The 17,434-nt window shown below is 39.9% G+C and overlaps 1 protein-coding gene across 1 annotated transcript in view; it reads right to left on the minus strand.

The window, feature by feature from the left end:
• Nucleotides 1-2,839, minus strand: part of LOC119577895 (organic solute transporter subunit alpha-like) — an 11,019-nt gene extending 8,180 nt beyond the window's left edge. The window contains exons 1-4 of the mRNA XM_037925552.1: nt 2,652-2,839; nt 2,012-2,108; nt 1,583-1,734; nt 897-970 (exon numbers count right to left, since the gene is read on the minus strand). Of these exons, the coding sequence (XP_037781480.1) occupies nt 897-970; nt 1,583-1,734; nt 2,012-2,108; nt 2,652-2,684 (356 nt within the window). The 5' untranslated portion in view covers nt 2,685-2,839. The remainder of the gene's footprint in view (nt 1-896; nt 971-1,582; nt 1,735-2,011; nt 2,109-2,651) is intronic.
• Between the last annotated feature and the right edge of the window lie 14,595 nt (nt 2,840-17,434).

Genomic DNA, 17,434 nt, shown 5'->3' on the forward strand with positions numbered 1-17,434 from the left:
TTTCTGCTTCAACAGGTCTCTCCAACATATTTGATTAAAGGATAGAAACAATACCTACTAATCCCGTTTAACTGATGTTTGACAAGAGCTTATGTTGACGCACGATTCAAATTTATTGTCTAAATACGATAATGCAATGCCCATTATGATACGAAACATGAGACATTTACAATTAATAATGATTAACATATCAACAATTGTATACCACACATCATATGAACAGTATATTGTACAATATGAATTATAAAGTGTATCATATACCATACAAACAATATATCATATCTCATATCAAATATCACGTTTCTATATCATGTTATTTGATATCTTTGAATATAACCAAACATTCAGTTTGAGTTTTACGTAAAAAGAAATGTGAATTTTGGTCCCCTGCGATTTCCAGGAGAGGGACAGCTTGTTTCAGATCATTTGTCAAAGGCTGTTTACTTTTCCTTGGGTACAGTCCTTTTTTTCCTTGGAATGAGGTCGTGTATATACATGTATATCGGAGTGTGTGTGTGTGTGTGTGTGTGTGTGTGTGTGTGTGTGTGTGTGTGTGTGTGTGTGTGTGTGTGTGTGTGTGTGTGTGTGTGTGTGTGTGTGTGTGTGTGTGTGAGTTCTGTATTTTTTTCATTATCATTATTATTATTAAAACTATGTTCTGTTATTGCTGCTTACTTGAATTGCTTTTACGTAAACAGCAAATTTTTTCTGCTACCATTGTTATTCTATGTAAACTTTACTCTCCTTTATCCTTCACTTCCTTATATTGCATATGATAAGAGTACCTCTTAGTATTCCCAGGAAAAAAACAACAACGCAGTCTTTACATATGATCTCTCCGTAATAATTGCATAATGACCAGATGATAATGCAAGAAAAACCTCGGTAATACTTACATGATTTTTGCAGCTGTGCATATGTTGTGTGCTTTCGGGACCAACAATGCTACGAGACTCATCAGCGTCATGAACTATAAACGAAAGAGCGAGTCAGTCGTCTTTAGCCTTAAATCCTCGTACTTCACATTCAGAAGCAAAATAGACGTTTCATATTTTTAATTCAAAAGGGAAATAGAGGGGAAAAGTAGGTGGCATTTCTAATTCAAAAGAAAAAGGGGGGTAACTTGATGTGAAAAGGTTTCAGTGGTATGGAAAAGAAAAAGATGTTGCGAGTATTACTGAAGAGGAGTCTTTAAAACAATCGAAACGTGACGGTTTTGTGTTGCTCTTTTTACTGTTTCGTTGTCTTTGTCCTCACGTTACTTGCGTTTGTATCCTAGTTTATTAAAATCAGGATGACAGTGATAATAATGATGATAACAATAATAGTAAAATTGATAATAATGATAATGATAATACTAAAATTGATGATAATCATGATAATAATAACAATGATAGTAAAATTTATAATAATGATGATGGTTAAGATGATGATAATAATGACAATAATTGTAGTAATGATAATAATGATTATTATTATTATTATCATTATTATTATTATTGTTATTATTACTGGTATTACTACTACTAGTGCTGCCGCTGCTGCTGCAGAATATCAAAGATAATAATATATGGATTCCCACCGGGTAAACGGATCCAATCCAATATATGTGCCTTCGGAAAACTCTATGCGCGCCTGCATTTGTGTAGAAGACTTGCTCGAAGAAAAGAATATATAAGCCAATGGTGATAAGACTCCCAGCTGTAATAAGGGGCATCCAGAATCCTCCAAGAGCTGAAATGATATGCGTGAATGTGTTTATCAGTGTGGGGGGTGTTTGGTTAGTTTCATGAGCAGTTTTTGTGAGGTATGGTTGGTTGTGTGTTATTCTGTATGTGTGTGTGTGTGTGTGTGTGTGTGTGTGTGTGTGTGCCCGAATGTATATAATTAGTTATTACTATGATTGTTATCATTATCTGCTGTGATAGTTTCAACATGAAACCACTACTCTAATTACGTATTTGTGGAATTCTCCCAAACGTTAGCTAATTCGCGAACTATCCTCTCTCACCTTGTCTATATTCCTCTTGAGTCGGAACATAGGAGTTGTTACATCCTGTAGGGTTAAAGGACGCGTTGAACAAATCTACAGGCGACTCGTTAGCAATCTGGAAGTGCATATTATTTAATTTGTCTAAATATAATAATAATGAATAAAAAAAAAAATCGTAGGTATTTGGTATAATCAGGAACTTTCCGTTGTATAATAGGATGGAATTAACTTTAACTTTACGACTTACATAACTTGGGTTTAAAGTTGTAGTACTTTTTGCACAGCCTATTAAGAACACGTTCATTAAAGGGGAGATTTATCGTGAAGTGGAAAAGAAAAGAAAATTACCAAGGGGGTCATTTTACAAAAAAGAGTTTAAAAAATAGCCTAATGTCATTCATAATTCGTTTCCACATAAGCATCTCAATAACACAAGAAACTTGAATATTTGTTTGCACCGAATACTTAAACTGGAAATTTATGAAAAAGAAAAGAAGAAAAAAAACATGCATTACTTTTCCAGTCCGAAGTTTTCAGAATAATGAACCAAAATATCCGAGAAAACAAAAAGAAAAGGAAAGAAATGAAGGAAGGAAGGACGAAAGAAAGAAACAATGAATGAAAGAAAGAAAAAACGACAAAATATTATATGGCTTACCGTCCGTACGCCAGACGTCGATAATTCCATCATCCTGATTTCCAACTTAAGCACTCAAAGACATCATCAACTTCAAATCAAATCAAGTTTCTCTCGATGAATGTCCACACGACCGCCTGGGGCAGTGAGTGAAACAGTCAAATCACTTCTCTAGTCCTTTGTTGTAACTGAGAGCTCGGGCATTGGCTGTGGCATCAAATATTTTTTTTCCCCGGCATCTTATCGCGTGTTATCTCCGCCTGCCTCTGTCCTGATAACACTGTTTAATATGATTCGTTGGTGACGCGTGATGCGAGATAACAAGCTGGAGTTCTTGAGGTCACGTGGGGTCGCCGACGGAACGAAGGCTTTGATGTAACTCTCCCTCCCCCTTCCCTCAACCCTCACCATCCTGTACCCCTCCCCCCCTTGCTGTCAACGTCTGGTTAAAATTATCTTTATTTTTTATAATATACCTTTATTTTTTTAGATCGACTGGGATACCATACTGCAACATGTTAGACAGAAGCTGCATATTCAGGTGAATTGCTGATAAAATTATCATGAGATAATAACACACGGATAAACGATAATTTTTCTTGAATTATTTTCAAAACACGAAATGAGTGCTTTTCTAATTGTGTGCGTAGGGGGAGAGGGCAGAGTTGCATATGAGTGTGTGTGTGGGGGGGGGGGGGTGCGCGCGCGCGCGCGCGCGCGTGTGTGTGTGTGTGTGTGTGTGTGTGTGTGTGTGTGTGTGTGTGTGTGTTTGTGTATGTTTCTGTGTGTGGGGAGGGGGACTGTACTCATGTCTGCTACATATTTCAAAAGGTGTTTGATCTATATACTCTCGTATGTGAATAAGTATACATCATTCACGTGCCTCCTAATAAAACAAATTTCTAAATCAGACACACACCTTCCTTCTGACTCTGAACCAGTAATTATTTTGATCTGCGAAAGTAACTGGAGTAAGAACTGAGTAATTACTTTTGCCATGTAGGTATTCCTGGCGATTCTCAAAGCTTTATCCCATGGGAACGGATGAAAAAACACAGAAATAAACTAACGCACACATACACAGATACAATCATACAGATACACACTCACAGACACACAAATACACACACACACACACACACACACACACACACACACACACACACACACACACACACACACACACACACACACACGTGTATTATGTTTGATGTCGGGATGAAAGTGACACTATCAAAAAGCAGAGGAAACTATACGCACCCCCCCCCCCCGTCACTCCCTAACCCACTTCCCCCCATCTTAGTTTACCCCCACATCCTCAACTTTTAAATTATAACAAACTTCATATTGATAAGATCATTTCAGGACCAACATGGTGTAAACAGAACAAAAAATGACACTGACGGCAGTCTTTTTTTCTTTTTCTTTCTTCTTTTTTTCCTTTTGCCGCCGCTGCTGCTGTTGTTGTTGTCGTTTGTGTATAGTTAGAAATAAAGACTTTCGTCTGAGCAGAGAATGCCCATGAACTGACGTTGGACTCGTGTCGTTTCAAGATCAAATTGGCTGATCACTTCGATCTCCCTCTATTTATCCGTCTCACCTTTTTATTCTTTCTAACTTTCTTCCTCTTGTTCTCCCTGCTTTTCTCTAGCTCTCTACTTCTCGTTATCTCCATCTCTATATATCTCTCTATCTTTTTTCTTTCTTTCTTTCCTCTGTCTCTGCCTTGGCATCTCTCTCTCTCTCTCTCTCTCTCTCTCTCTCTCTCTCTCTCTCTCTCTTCTCTCTCGTCTCTCTTCTTCTTCTCTGTCTCTCTCTCTCTCTTCGTACTCCCTCCCTCACCATCCCTCGTAAAGTTTTAATGCCATATTTACTTAACAAAAGTCCATAAGATTTCAGTGCAACCTTCTGAACAGTTTTCCTGCTTATGACATTTATCAATCATCGTCCTCCGTGCACGTAATAAATATATTGTCTAGGCGCCAAGAACGAGGGCAAAAGGCGAGGGAATTTTTCGTCTTGGCCTTTGAGTTCCAAAATGTTCAATACGCCCCTTTTGCGTGCATCCCATATCAGAGCCTGTGTGCAGACGTGTCTACTAATATCTATGTACTATATTATTTAGAATCGCTCTTGTAAGGGTTGTCTTTGTGCCCGAACCTTTGATGATAAAAACGCAACAGCAATATGTTTGAAGTCGTGCAACAAAGGAGTGTCCTTGGAGTCCCGAGGCCTCTCGGTTTTGTAGACTTTGCAGCACCTTCAGTAGGCGTAGTCAGCACCCCACCTTAGACCGAAGCACTTTTCTACACCAGGGAAGTCTTTGTGGGCTTTGACCTCTGGGTAGGGAGGCCCAATAGTTTAGGACCTCCTTTGGGCGCACTTTTTCTTTTATTCTGAATTCTTTTCCTCTCTTCATGTGACTTTCCTGAGCTTAATGGAGTTCCCTTGTGAGCTCTCGTATTCGACTGGGAAGTGGGCATCGAAGTTCAGCGGCATGGAAAGGTCCTACACATAATTCGATCCCCCTTTGGTATAGAAGAAGTCAACCAGGCTCCCACTTGCGAGGCGGAGGGGGGGAGCAGAAGACACATAACTGCCACTCTCTTAGCTGTTGCTGTTAGGTTAATTAACAATAATTAAGATTTTTTAGTCCCTTTAGTACAACAGGCACGGGCCTAGCGTTCTGACTTGGTCCGAAACCCAGTGTGATTGAACGACGAGTTTTTGCAATCCCTCCTGAGAATACAAGGTATTTGGTTGTCAGTGCTGTGCATGAAAATCAATCGTTTTTTGAATGTTAATCCCGTCAACATCAAGAAAGTCCTTGATGGTCAAGTGGACTGCGATTTTGATTTTGTCCGGTAACTGAGATGGTAACCTCCTTGTAAAAGCGCAGTTCAACTCCCAGTTTAAAGTTTTGATTAATGACCTGATGCAGATTTATGATTTGAAAAGTAACAATCCCTGTTGGACCAAATCCCTGCAAAGAAGTAATCTTTATCAGGAATTTGAGGACAATGGAAGACAGAGTAGATCTTGAAAACATGAAGGACCAAAGCGTGAACTTTATGACCAAGAAAGACGGGAACGTGCGAACGAAACCGGAATCCCTGAGTATGTCAAAGTTGGATATGAATGTGCCCAAGTGCAACCTTATATTCAAAAACCTATGCCTTGTAATAGATGTCAAAATTCTGGACACACCTCATTACGATGCAATGATAATGATACTAATAAATTTACTTGTAAATGTGCTGGAACTCATGCTGAATGTACTGAGGACACTTCCAAGTGAGCTAATTGTGGAGGTCCCCATGAATCTGGTCTGCTGAGTGCAGCAACTTGAAGAAGGAGACTAAGACATTAGCATATCTGAGAGGGCATGATGTTTTTATCGGAAAACCAAGAGGAAAGTTGAACGATTGAACAGCAAACCCAATACTTCCTATGCTTCAGCAACAACTAGCAACACTTCCAGTACAGTCAGTATCAGTCAGGAGCTAGCAGCTAAAGATAAGGAAATTAGGAGTTATAGGAAACGGTTAAGGAACTAATGAATTATATTAAAGAATTGAATAATACATTTAAAGAAACTGCTGAATCAGCCCAGCAAATGCAGCATCATAGGGAGGATGACACTAAATCACAATCTGGATCTCACCTTCTCCTCCAGGCGGCTCCTGCTAGGACCTCGTCTGGTTTTTTATTTGCTTCTTGGAACAGATCATCTCCCAGGCCGCGAGACACAAGTCATGAGGCTATTGTCTCCATAAATACCCATGTGAGGCCCTTGGGTAGCAAAGTAGAAGACGACGAACTTCCATATTTTTAAGTATTAAGTATTCATGCAACACAAAAAAAAGACTTCAGCACCTAAATTTAACATAAAAAATTGCAGACTGGGTCATCGTCACAAGGAGCACTAAGCTCGAAGTTGTTGGAAAGACTACTGATGATAAAGTAAACAATGTTCTAAATTGTATATTAGGTGCAGCAATTCACCTAGAGACATTGCTAATGCACTCGCCAAGCAGTTCTCATATTCAAGTAACATCCTGCATCCCTGACCACTAAGGAAGCGGCTGAGCTGCAGCCTATATACTTTGCCACAGGAGATGACTTGGATTACAACCAAGATCTAATAATGGATGAGCTTGTCCGAGCCCTAGAAGCGTGTAGAGGAACATCCCCAGGCACCGATGAGATTCGATATGAGATGGTAAAGCTTATCTTAATCTTAACCAAGTGTACAATGAAATTTGGAAAAGCCAAACTTTTCCAAACTCATAACACTTCGCCAACGTCAGTTATTTATGCAAGGTCATGGAACAGTAGGTTATTGTAATTCCAGACATTTACAAGTTGACGAGCAGTGTGGCTTCCAAAAGGGACGCCAAACCTTTGATCAACTAGTAAAAACTGGACAGTCACATTCAAGAGGCAATTTCTTCTTTTATTTCAGTATTCTTAGATATAGAAAAAGCCTGCGATATAACATGGCGATATGGCCTTCTCAGAAAACTGTATGCTTTTTGATTACATGGAGATTTGTGCTGTTTAATTCAAAATATAATTTCTGACAGGACTCTCTGTCACATTGTTTTCTGACAGTGTAACTTTTTTTGACATGTTTGTCCAGGTAAACAGGGTCCCGCAAGGAAGTATCTTGTCAACAACATTATTTCTGTGTGTGATTAATGACATCTTACCAACTCCCCGTCAGAATCTTAAATATTCACTGTTCACCGATGACTGTGTTTGATGGCATTCCATCAGTAATGCAGATTTCTTGGCAAATCGCATCCAAATGGCATTGGATATGATTCATAAATGGGACTTCTGGTGGTGTTTAAAGTTTCCAATAAGAAGGAGTATTGGGGTAATTTTTCACATAGGAAGAAGCCGAAGATCAGGCTAACTCTAGACAGTCACCTTTGATCACAGACTTACTTGGAAAGGCCACATTGGTCAATTAAAGAATAAATGTCAAAGAGCGCTAAGTTAGCCTCCGGACTAGTACAGTGGTAACATGTAGGCCTCTCATCCGAGGGGTCGGCGGTTCGGGGCCTGCAACTGTCGCCTGGAGGATACTGCTGTGGCTGGCCACCACGGCGGGTAAGGACAAGGTTCAGCAGAGTTAACATCAGCTGACACACGAGAGCGAGTCGATATTAGTCATGGGCATAGCCCGGGCGAGGATGGGCATAGCCCGGGCGAGGCTAAGCTTCGCATATCGGACTTACCCTTAGCACTAAATTTATTTAAGTGTATATCTGGTCATAAATGGGGAGCTGATAGACAGCCTTTGCTAATGATATATAAAGCCCTAATTATGTCTAAAGTAGATTATGGGCCAATCGTATATAGGTCAGCATCAGACTCAATTCTGAAAGGTTTGGATGCTATGCAGAATGCTTACTTCAGTGTGTCTTGGATCCCTGAAAAGTATTCAGATCAAGCGTCATGACCTATGCCGCAAGGGTGATTCGAGACCTGAGCCATCCTAATTGCAATCGAGGTATCAAGCCTTTTGTAATGCGACTCCACGACCTCGTCGAGAAAGTTGATATAGATGCCGTCGATACCCTGGTTCATTCAAATATAGCACCATGGGAAACCCCAGTTTTTTTCATTATGGAAGCCTGGTTTCCATATATATATATATTTTTTTTTTTTATGTATGTATTTATATATATATATATATATATATATATATATATATATACATATATATATATATATATATATATATATATATATATATATATTTATATGCATATATAATATATATATATATATATATATATATATATATATATTTATATACAATATATATAATATTATATATATATATATATATATAATATATATATATAAATACCGACGGCTCCAAGACAGGTGAATGTGTGGGAGCGGATGTATGGTCAGACTGCCGAATCATATATCGATCTTCCTTGCCGAACTTTTTGCCATTGATAAAGCTTTAGATTTTGCATTATCGACGACCCACGATAGAACTGGTTTTTTTTTTTAGATTCATTAAATTCACGTACAGCCATTACATCCTTAGAAACCACAAAAAATCACTGCTGGATAATATCATTCGTAAGTTTCGTGTGCCAAGTGCCAACATATCAGTCAAACTAGTATGGCCACTCTGGTATCCATGGCAATGAGCAAGCTAACAATTAGCCGGTCAACTGGTAATCTGGACCTTGGCATAGTCCATACAGATCTCAGGTGTTTTGTTTCCTTTATAAAAGCAAAAATACATTTGTGGCAGAGTGAGTGGACCGACCGGCAAATGCATAACAAACGCTAGACCTCAATAGACTCAGGGTCAACAAGGTATACAAACCTTACTCCCAACATAGAGAGATTTCCCCCACAATGCCCCCACTGTACACTCAACCTAACAATAAACCATGTTTTAATAACCTGTCATTAATTCAACAATAATAGACAACTATAATTTATTTAAGATTCAAAAACATAGACCAGCCTATCAAACATATTAGCAGATGATGAAAGAATCATCAGTAAAGACATCACATTTCTAAAAGAGACAAAACATTATGACCTCATCTTGACTGAAACAGTGAATAGGATCAATTGGCTTAATGACCTTGACCACATGCCGCTGATTCATAGCAAAAAAAAAAAAAAAAAAAAAAAAAAAAAAAAAAAAAAAAAAAAATATATATATTATATATATATATATATATAATATATATATATATATATATAAAATAGATAATAAAATAGATAGATAGATACATACATACATACATATATATATATATATATATATATATATGCATGTATGATAATAATAATAATAATAATAATAATAATAATAATAATAATAATAATAATAATAATAATGATAATAAATTATGAAAAATAAAAAAAATAATAAAGGAGTGAATTGCTGAATGGATGGATGCAAGTTCGCGGGGGCAATATAATGTTAGTTTACGTATATGTTGTCTCCAAATAAGTGCTAAGAATTTGTCATGATTCTACAGAACGTATGTGTATTACTATTATTAGCATTAGTTTGCTATATTACTACTGTAATAATTTCCTCCATTGGTGTTTACATTTTTGTTGGTGGTCATGGTTATCATTGTTATTATCGTTATAGTAATCATTACTAATATTCATCATTATCACTATCATTATTATTATCAATATCGTCATTATTGTGATTGTTTATATTATTATCATCATCATTCATCATCATCATCATCATTTTTTTTCGTTATCATGATCAGTATTATTATCATTATTACTATTTCTGGTATTATTGTCATTGTTATTATTATTATCATTATGATCATTATTAATTTTCTGATTACTATTTTTATCACCATTGTTATTATTATTATGATTTCAACGATCATAGTCATTGTTATTATTATCATCATCATTTTTATTATCATTATTATTATTGTTATTACTGTTATCGTCATCATTAATGTTAACATTATTGTCGCCATTTATATTATCAGTAGTATTATTTCTATCATTATTATTATTTGGAAGACAAACCCACAATACAAAAACTAGATTTATTGAACATGAGACTACAGTTTCGAAAACCAAAAATGGTAAAAGAGGGACCTCTTTTGCCATCATTGGGACACTGTCCATCAGATGGACTGGTCAGCGGCGTGGATTGTCTTTCCTTCCGCTGATGTCCACGCCCACAACCTGGTGGAATCTTCCCTTATAAAGCTGCTGCATAATTTAAACTTGTACAGCGGCTTTTCTCCTGCTGATAGTCTCCCTGCTTCCCATATCCTCCGCCTTCTCCCGTATGCCGGCCACCCGGCGCATAGTCCGACCGATCCTCCGACCTGATGTGACCTCCCTCTGCTTCCGTACGTCTGTCCTCACCTGCCCCGTGTTACCGCGTTGCCTCTCCTCTCTTTCTTTTATACCCCCTCCTCTCATAATTATCATTATTATTATTGTTATTGTTGTCTTCATATCATTACTATTGCAATTATTGTCGTTATTACTATTTCTTTTTGAAATAGTAATAAGTGTCATTAGTGTCATTTTTAGTGTTATTATTGATATCATTATCATTTCTGTTATTAACATTATCTTTATTGTTACAATCACTGTTTTCACTCTTATAGTCATTATCATTATTTTTTTATTATTATTATCATTATTATTACTTATATTATTATTGTTATCGCCTTTAGTAGTAATACTTAGTAGTAGTAATAGTAGGATCATTATTGGTATTACTGTTATTATCATTGTCATAATCATTATCATTATTACTCCTGTTACTGTTACTTATTATTATCATCATTATTATAATAATAAATATCATCATCATCCTTATTTTCATTACTGATAGTATTATTATCATTGTTAATGCCATTATTGCTCTTATCATAAATAATAGTATTGATGACAATTATAATAACGATATTGAGTTCAAGCACATTGCATTTCAAGTACGCAATCACATATTTTATATAATATTAAATATATGTTCTGTGTAAGCCTCCGGGCTAGTACAGTGGTAATGTGTCGGCCTCTCATCCGAGGGGTCGGCGGTTCGCGCCCCTCCCCCCCCTAACGGAAGCCGTCTTGCCGCGGTAGGGGGGCTTGAGGTCCCAATGATCTGGTGAGCCGGACCAGAGGGCTACCCATACTGGAGGGGTCACCAGTGAGGGATGAGACAAAAGGGCTTCCTGGTGCACCAAGGCCTATGAGAGGGGATGGTGCACCCACCCCTGGTTCATTCCATCTTGGACCAGGGAGAACTCTCCCACGTGTGTTTGCCGTGCATGGCATCCTGTATTACCAGGAGACAGGAGTCCTGGAGGTTGAGCAATGCTGCACGTTGCGCCCTGCAGCTAATGACACACCTCTTTGTCCTTTATTCTGGTTAGACGGGTGTCTTGATCAAGGCCCAGTCAAGTCACTCAGCTGGTCAAATATGGCTAGGGTCAAGCAGGCACTGTTCAGTCAGTAGCACATAGGTCCCGCGACTGCCATCAGTACTGTAATTGTGGCTGCATATATTTCCTCATTACCCCTGTGGCTGTTGGGAGATTTTGAGCCCCAACTATAGCTTCCCCTCGTTGGACTCCATGGTGGGTGGGGGGGTGAGGAAAAGAAGAATTCTAATTTGTATGAGTACTACAAATTTACAAAGATCTAGCTCTCTCCCTGACGACCTACGCAATCCCCCGACCATTCCCTCTGGAACATCACATGTTGTCACTTTGGAACTTTTCCAGCTTCCAAAGGGCAAGAATGGGAATCGGGCTCCCAAACCAGGTAAGAAGGGGAAAAATCCTCCTCAATCCACTAAGGAAATCTTACCTGGTAAATATGAGAGTATTTCATATAGTAAGTACCTAGTAGTGAAGACCATTGATGGTGTATCAATCATGGATCTTGATATTTTTGAAGTACATCGGAAAATAGTTGAGGTATGTCAACATGATCCTCGCATGACCCCACAGCGAGATGGTAGCCTAATAGTTGAGGTTTCGTCACCAGATGAGAGTGCAATATGTGACATCCCTGGGGCTCAAGTTTCATGTTCTCCTCACAAAACCCTCAATCAGTGTAAGGGAATTGTCTTTTCCCGAGACCTGATGAGGTATTCTGAGGAGAAACTGTTAGAGGAACTAGAGAATTTTAATGTAGTGGCAGTAAAATGTTTTAAGAAGAAAGTTGATGGTTTGGAACAGTCAACACCAGCTCTCTTCAAGGTAAAGCCATATGTGCCCAACCCTATGCGGTGCTTCCACTGCCAGGGTTATGGGCACGGAGCCTACTCTTGTTTTAAGATGACAACTGTCCAGGTCCAATATGCTGTTACCACTGCAAAGAAGCTCACGAAGCTTCTGCAAAGCAATGTAAAAGGTACAAATTTGAAAAAGAAGTACTGGTAATAAGGAGCAAGGAGAAAGTTAGTTTTCCAGAGGCAAAGCAACGTGCCCATGTGCTGTTTGCACAGCCAGGTAAATCCTTTGCTTCGGTTGTAACCCATCCTCCTTCCCACCAACCCTTGCCCTCCAGTGCTTCTTACACCATGCACTCTGCCACTTCCTTTAAACCTCAGTCCCCAATTGCTGAAACTGCCTCTGGGAATTCCACCAGAAATGGAGTAGGAGTGAAGGGTCTATTGAGGAGACTCCTCCTCCCAAAGTAAGGTCTTTGGAGCCATCAGGTAAGGCTCCAGAGGCCTCAACGGTGACAGCTCCAGCTGCCACCACATCCACAGGGGCTTCCGCTGCTAGGCAGAATGCCCCTGAAGCAAAGGCTCAGGTACACCCCTTGCCCAGGCAAAGGAATCCTGAGCCTGTTCAAAAGACTCATTTCAAAGTAGGGTCTTTGGAGCCGTCAGACAGGGCTCCAGAGGCCTCAATGGTGACAGCTCCAGCTGCCACTACATCCACAGGGGCCTCCGCTGTTGGGCAGAATGCCCCTGAAGCAAAGGCTCAGGTCCGTCCTGAGCCTGTCAAAAGGAAGCCTGTGGAAACTAGTTCCACGGGTAAACAACCCCTCAAAAGATTCTCCAAAGATCCTGGAAAGGGACAGCCTAAAGGTGTGGGGCAAACCTTGACCACAGGTGCTGCCAAACACCTTATGAAGAGGTAATTTGGAGAACTGGATACCCTAATTCAATGGAACTGTCAGGGAATTCATGCAAAATGGGAAGAACTGCAACATCTGATAGTTCATGTAACCCAGTTGTGTATGCTTACAAGAGATTATGACCAGGGAAAATCATCCGATTTCCCTGAGAGGATTCCAAATTCAAGCCCATTATGGGACTTTTGATAATGGACGTCATGGAGGAGAAGCAGTACTGGTACATCAGGATATTCCCTTCCAGCCCATCCACCTGCAGACAACATTGCAGGTAAAGGCTGTGAGAATAGGCTTGACACGACCTTACACTGTTGCATCTATCTATCTTCCTCCACATAATCTCAACATAGATGATTTGGAAGATCTACTTGGGCAGTTGCCACATCCATTTCTACTCTTGGGAGATTTCAATGGTCGGCATCACCTCTGGGGAGACACTTTGTGCAACCCTCAAGGAAGGGCCTTGGAGTCCTTGTTCTTAAGAGTAGATGCAGTTTTACTGAATAGTGACACTCCCACACATTTCCAAATTTAAACTGGGACATTCTCCAATATAGACCTGTCAATTGGCTCACCTTATTCACAGATGAATTGCACTTGGTAGGTCATGGAAGACTTATATGGAAGCGACCACTTTCCAATACTTTTGCAGGAGGTGAATGGTATTCCAGCCAATGGAGTGCAGAGATGGCGACTTGAACATGTGGAATGGAATCTTTTTAGATCAACTGCAGTATTTCAAGGATCTGTAAATGATTTCCAGTGTGTTCTAAATGCTGTTAATCACTTCACATCACGAATTCACCTTGCAGCAGAAGCATCCATTCCGAAAAGTAGTGGACATTACCGTCGAATGCCAACAAGCTGTCAGAGCAAGGAAAGCTGCATTAAGGCAGTTGAAACGACGCCCCAGCAATGTAACCTTAATCCATTACAAAAAGACCCAAGCCAAGGCCAGGCGAGTGCTAAAGGAGGCCAGACAGACATCATGGAGACAGTATGTCTTCTCAATTAACTCTGGGACCCCCTTAGCATGGGTATGGGACAAGGTGCGTAAGATCTCTGGAAAAACCACATCACTGTCACCACCTGCTTTGAAGATAGATGGCATAATCATCACAGACAAAAAAGATGTTGCTAATGAGCTAGCTAAATCCATGGCAGAAATCTCCTCTGGAATATCTTACACTGCCCAATTCTCCACTCTTCGGGCTGAACAGGAATGACACTGGGTGTAGTTCTTCTGTAGGACTGCAGCAGAACTTCCATACAACTTGCCATTTTTGCGCACGGATGGACTCTGCTTTGCAGCTCTGCTGTAAGACTGCCCCAGGAAGTGACAATATTCCATACCAAATGATATCTCACTTACCAGAGAGCTCCCAGAAGTTCCTGTTGGACCTATTCAATAGGATCTATAGGGAGGGTACAGTGCCATCCACATGGAAAGAGGCTATAATCATTCCTGTCCCTAAACCTGGCAAGGATGCTTCCACACCAGGAAATTACAGACCAATTTCTCTCACCAGCTGCATCTGCAAGCTGATAGAGAAAATGGTAAATTTCAGGTTGACATGGCTGCTAGAAAAGGAAAACGTGCTGACCCCATATCAATATGGGTTTAGAAGATTGAGATCGACCACAGATGCACTTGTAAGGATGGAAACTGCTATACAGAATTCCTTCGCACAGCGACGTCACATGTTAGCAGTCTTCTTTGACCTAGAAAAGGCTTACGATACCACTTGGAAGCATGGCATACTCTTGAAGCTGTATGAAATTGGTTTAAGAGGAGCATTACCTACCTTCATTCAAAGCTTCTTTGCTAACGGGAAATTTAGAGTTTGGGTGGGAAACAGTTTCTCTAACCTGGAAGATCAGCTGGAAGGGGTCCCACAAGGGAGTGTCTTAAGTGTGACCCTATTTGCCATTGCTATAAATGACATCGTAAAGGTTGTTCCAAGTGCTGTCTCATGTAATCTGTATGTGGATGACTTTACACTGTACTGCTCAGGAGGAAGCTTACAGGATAGGAAGGACACATGCAGGCTGCAATAAATCAGGTTGTACAGTGGGCAACATATCATGGGTTCAAATTTTCCCCAAGTAAGACCATGGCTATACATTTCCACAAACGAGGAAGGTTCCATCCTTCCCTCTATTTAGGAGCAAACCCACTGCAATTTGTCCAAGAGGTGAAGTACTTGGGTCAAATTTTTGACTCAAGGCTTACATGGGTGCCTCACATCTAACAGTTAAAAGTGAAGGCTACAAAAGAGCGGGTTCTTTCACCTCTATCTTGGGGTGCAGACCGCACAACGCTTCTGTGGCGCTTACTGAGCGCTTATTCGTAGTAAGCTTGATTATGGATGTGAGGCTTATTCATCTGCAACTCCCACTGTTCTACAGATGTTGGACTCAGTTCACAATGAAGTTCTCAGAATCTGTACTGGGGCTTTCAGGTCTTCACCTGTGGAGTCCCTGTATGCTGAGAGTGGAGAAACACCTCTTTCATTACACCGGGACTACATGAACCTGATTTACTACACGAGACTACAAAGGATTCCGGGATCTCCTACATCCAGATTGGTTTTCAACCCCCTTGAGGATAGCCGATCCTATGGTAGGAGAATGAGGAATCTTGTGGAAGATCTTAATTTAAGTCTCACCAAGGTTCTGGCTGTTGGAATTCCCCATTGGGAATGGGGAGAGATCCGAAGCAGAAGTCAGAGAGAGATTTCTTCAGCACATTCCTAAATACGAAGGATCAGATGCAATATATACAGATGGTTCAAAGTCTGAAAATGGTGTGGGTTTTGCAGCAGTGAACAGAAGGAAGACTGCATCTGGCAGTCTTTCTCTAGCAGCCTCGATCTTTACTGCAGAGTTACATGCCATCCTTGCAGCAGTTAAGATGACTAGAGATCTTACGAACCATTCTGTTGTGATATATTCTGACTCTTGTAGTGCCTTGCAAGCAATCAAGGGCTTAAACTCATCACATCCAGTAGTGAGGGAGGTTCAAGATTGGCTTGCACTGATGTCAACACGTAAAAAGATAACTCTGTGTTGGCTGCCAGCGCATGTTGGTATCAGTGGGAATGAGCGAGCTGATCAGAAGCCCAAGGCAGCTGTCGCTCAGCCTTGTGATGCTCGTTTTCCTCTCCCACACACTGACCTGAAACCCAGCATAAGGAGTTGTCTTCGTGATAAATGGAAAGAACAATGGAGGCATACCTCTAGAAACAAACTGCGAGAGATTAGAGATGACCTTGGCAGTTGGGTGACTAGCATCCATCCCAACCGAAAAGTGTAAGTTGCATTAACAAGACTATGAATCGGGCACACAAGATCGACTAATGATGGCTAAAAGTCAAGCACTTTGTGAGGGATGCCAAGAGCCATTAACGGTCGCACATGTAGTGGAAAGATGTGCAACATTCGCAGACCAATACACTGAAAAATGTACTGGGGAAGATTGTGATATAGAGGTTCTTATTAGTTTCCTTAGGGAGACTAATATTTTCAATAAAATCTAATCATGCCTAATATTTATACAATAGTTTTATACACTTAGAGCATAATATTTATACTTTGATTTTTAATATATTTATTGTTATTTGTAAGATATTTATTGATAGATTTTTAAAGTTTTAAATATTTTAGTTTCTATTTAACAAGGCATTCGCCGCTAATGACCTTAGCTGTTGATGCGACAGATAATTTTAAATAATCAAATCAAATCGCGCCCCGCCCAGGCACAAGAAGTTGCAACTGTCGCCTGGAGGTTACTGCTGTGACTGGGCTGAGGCCTAGCTTCAGCCGAGTCAGCACCAGCTGACACACGTGAGCGAGTCGGCATTAGTCGACACAGGCCGGGCTCCCCTCATGGGCATAGCTCGGGCGAGGCTGAGCTTCGCATATCGGACTTATCCTTATCTTCTGTGTAAATGATGTTTAATATTTTTTTAAACAACGAACACTAATAACAATTATAGGAGGATTCTAATATGATACTTTATGTGAGAGAGAGAGAAAGCGTTAAGGTTAAAAATCTGTCCCCTGGTATCTGTAAGGTAAATACTGCTATTGATTGTTCCCATACCTTGTAAATTACTTTTCTCATGTCATACTCTTAGGTAACCTGCTGATTTATCAATAAA

The sequence above is a fragment of the Penaeus monodon genome, chromosome 10 (genome assembly GCF_015228065.2).
Source record: "Penaeus monodon isolate SGIC_2016 chromosome 10, NSTDA_Pmon_1, whole genome shotgun sequence".
Classification (NCBI taxonomy): domain Eukaryota; kingdom Metazoa; phylum Arthropoda; class Malacostraca; order Decapoda; family Penaeidae; genus Penaeus; species Penaeus monodon.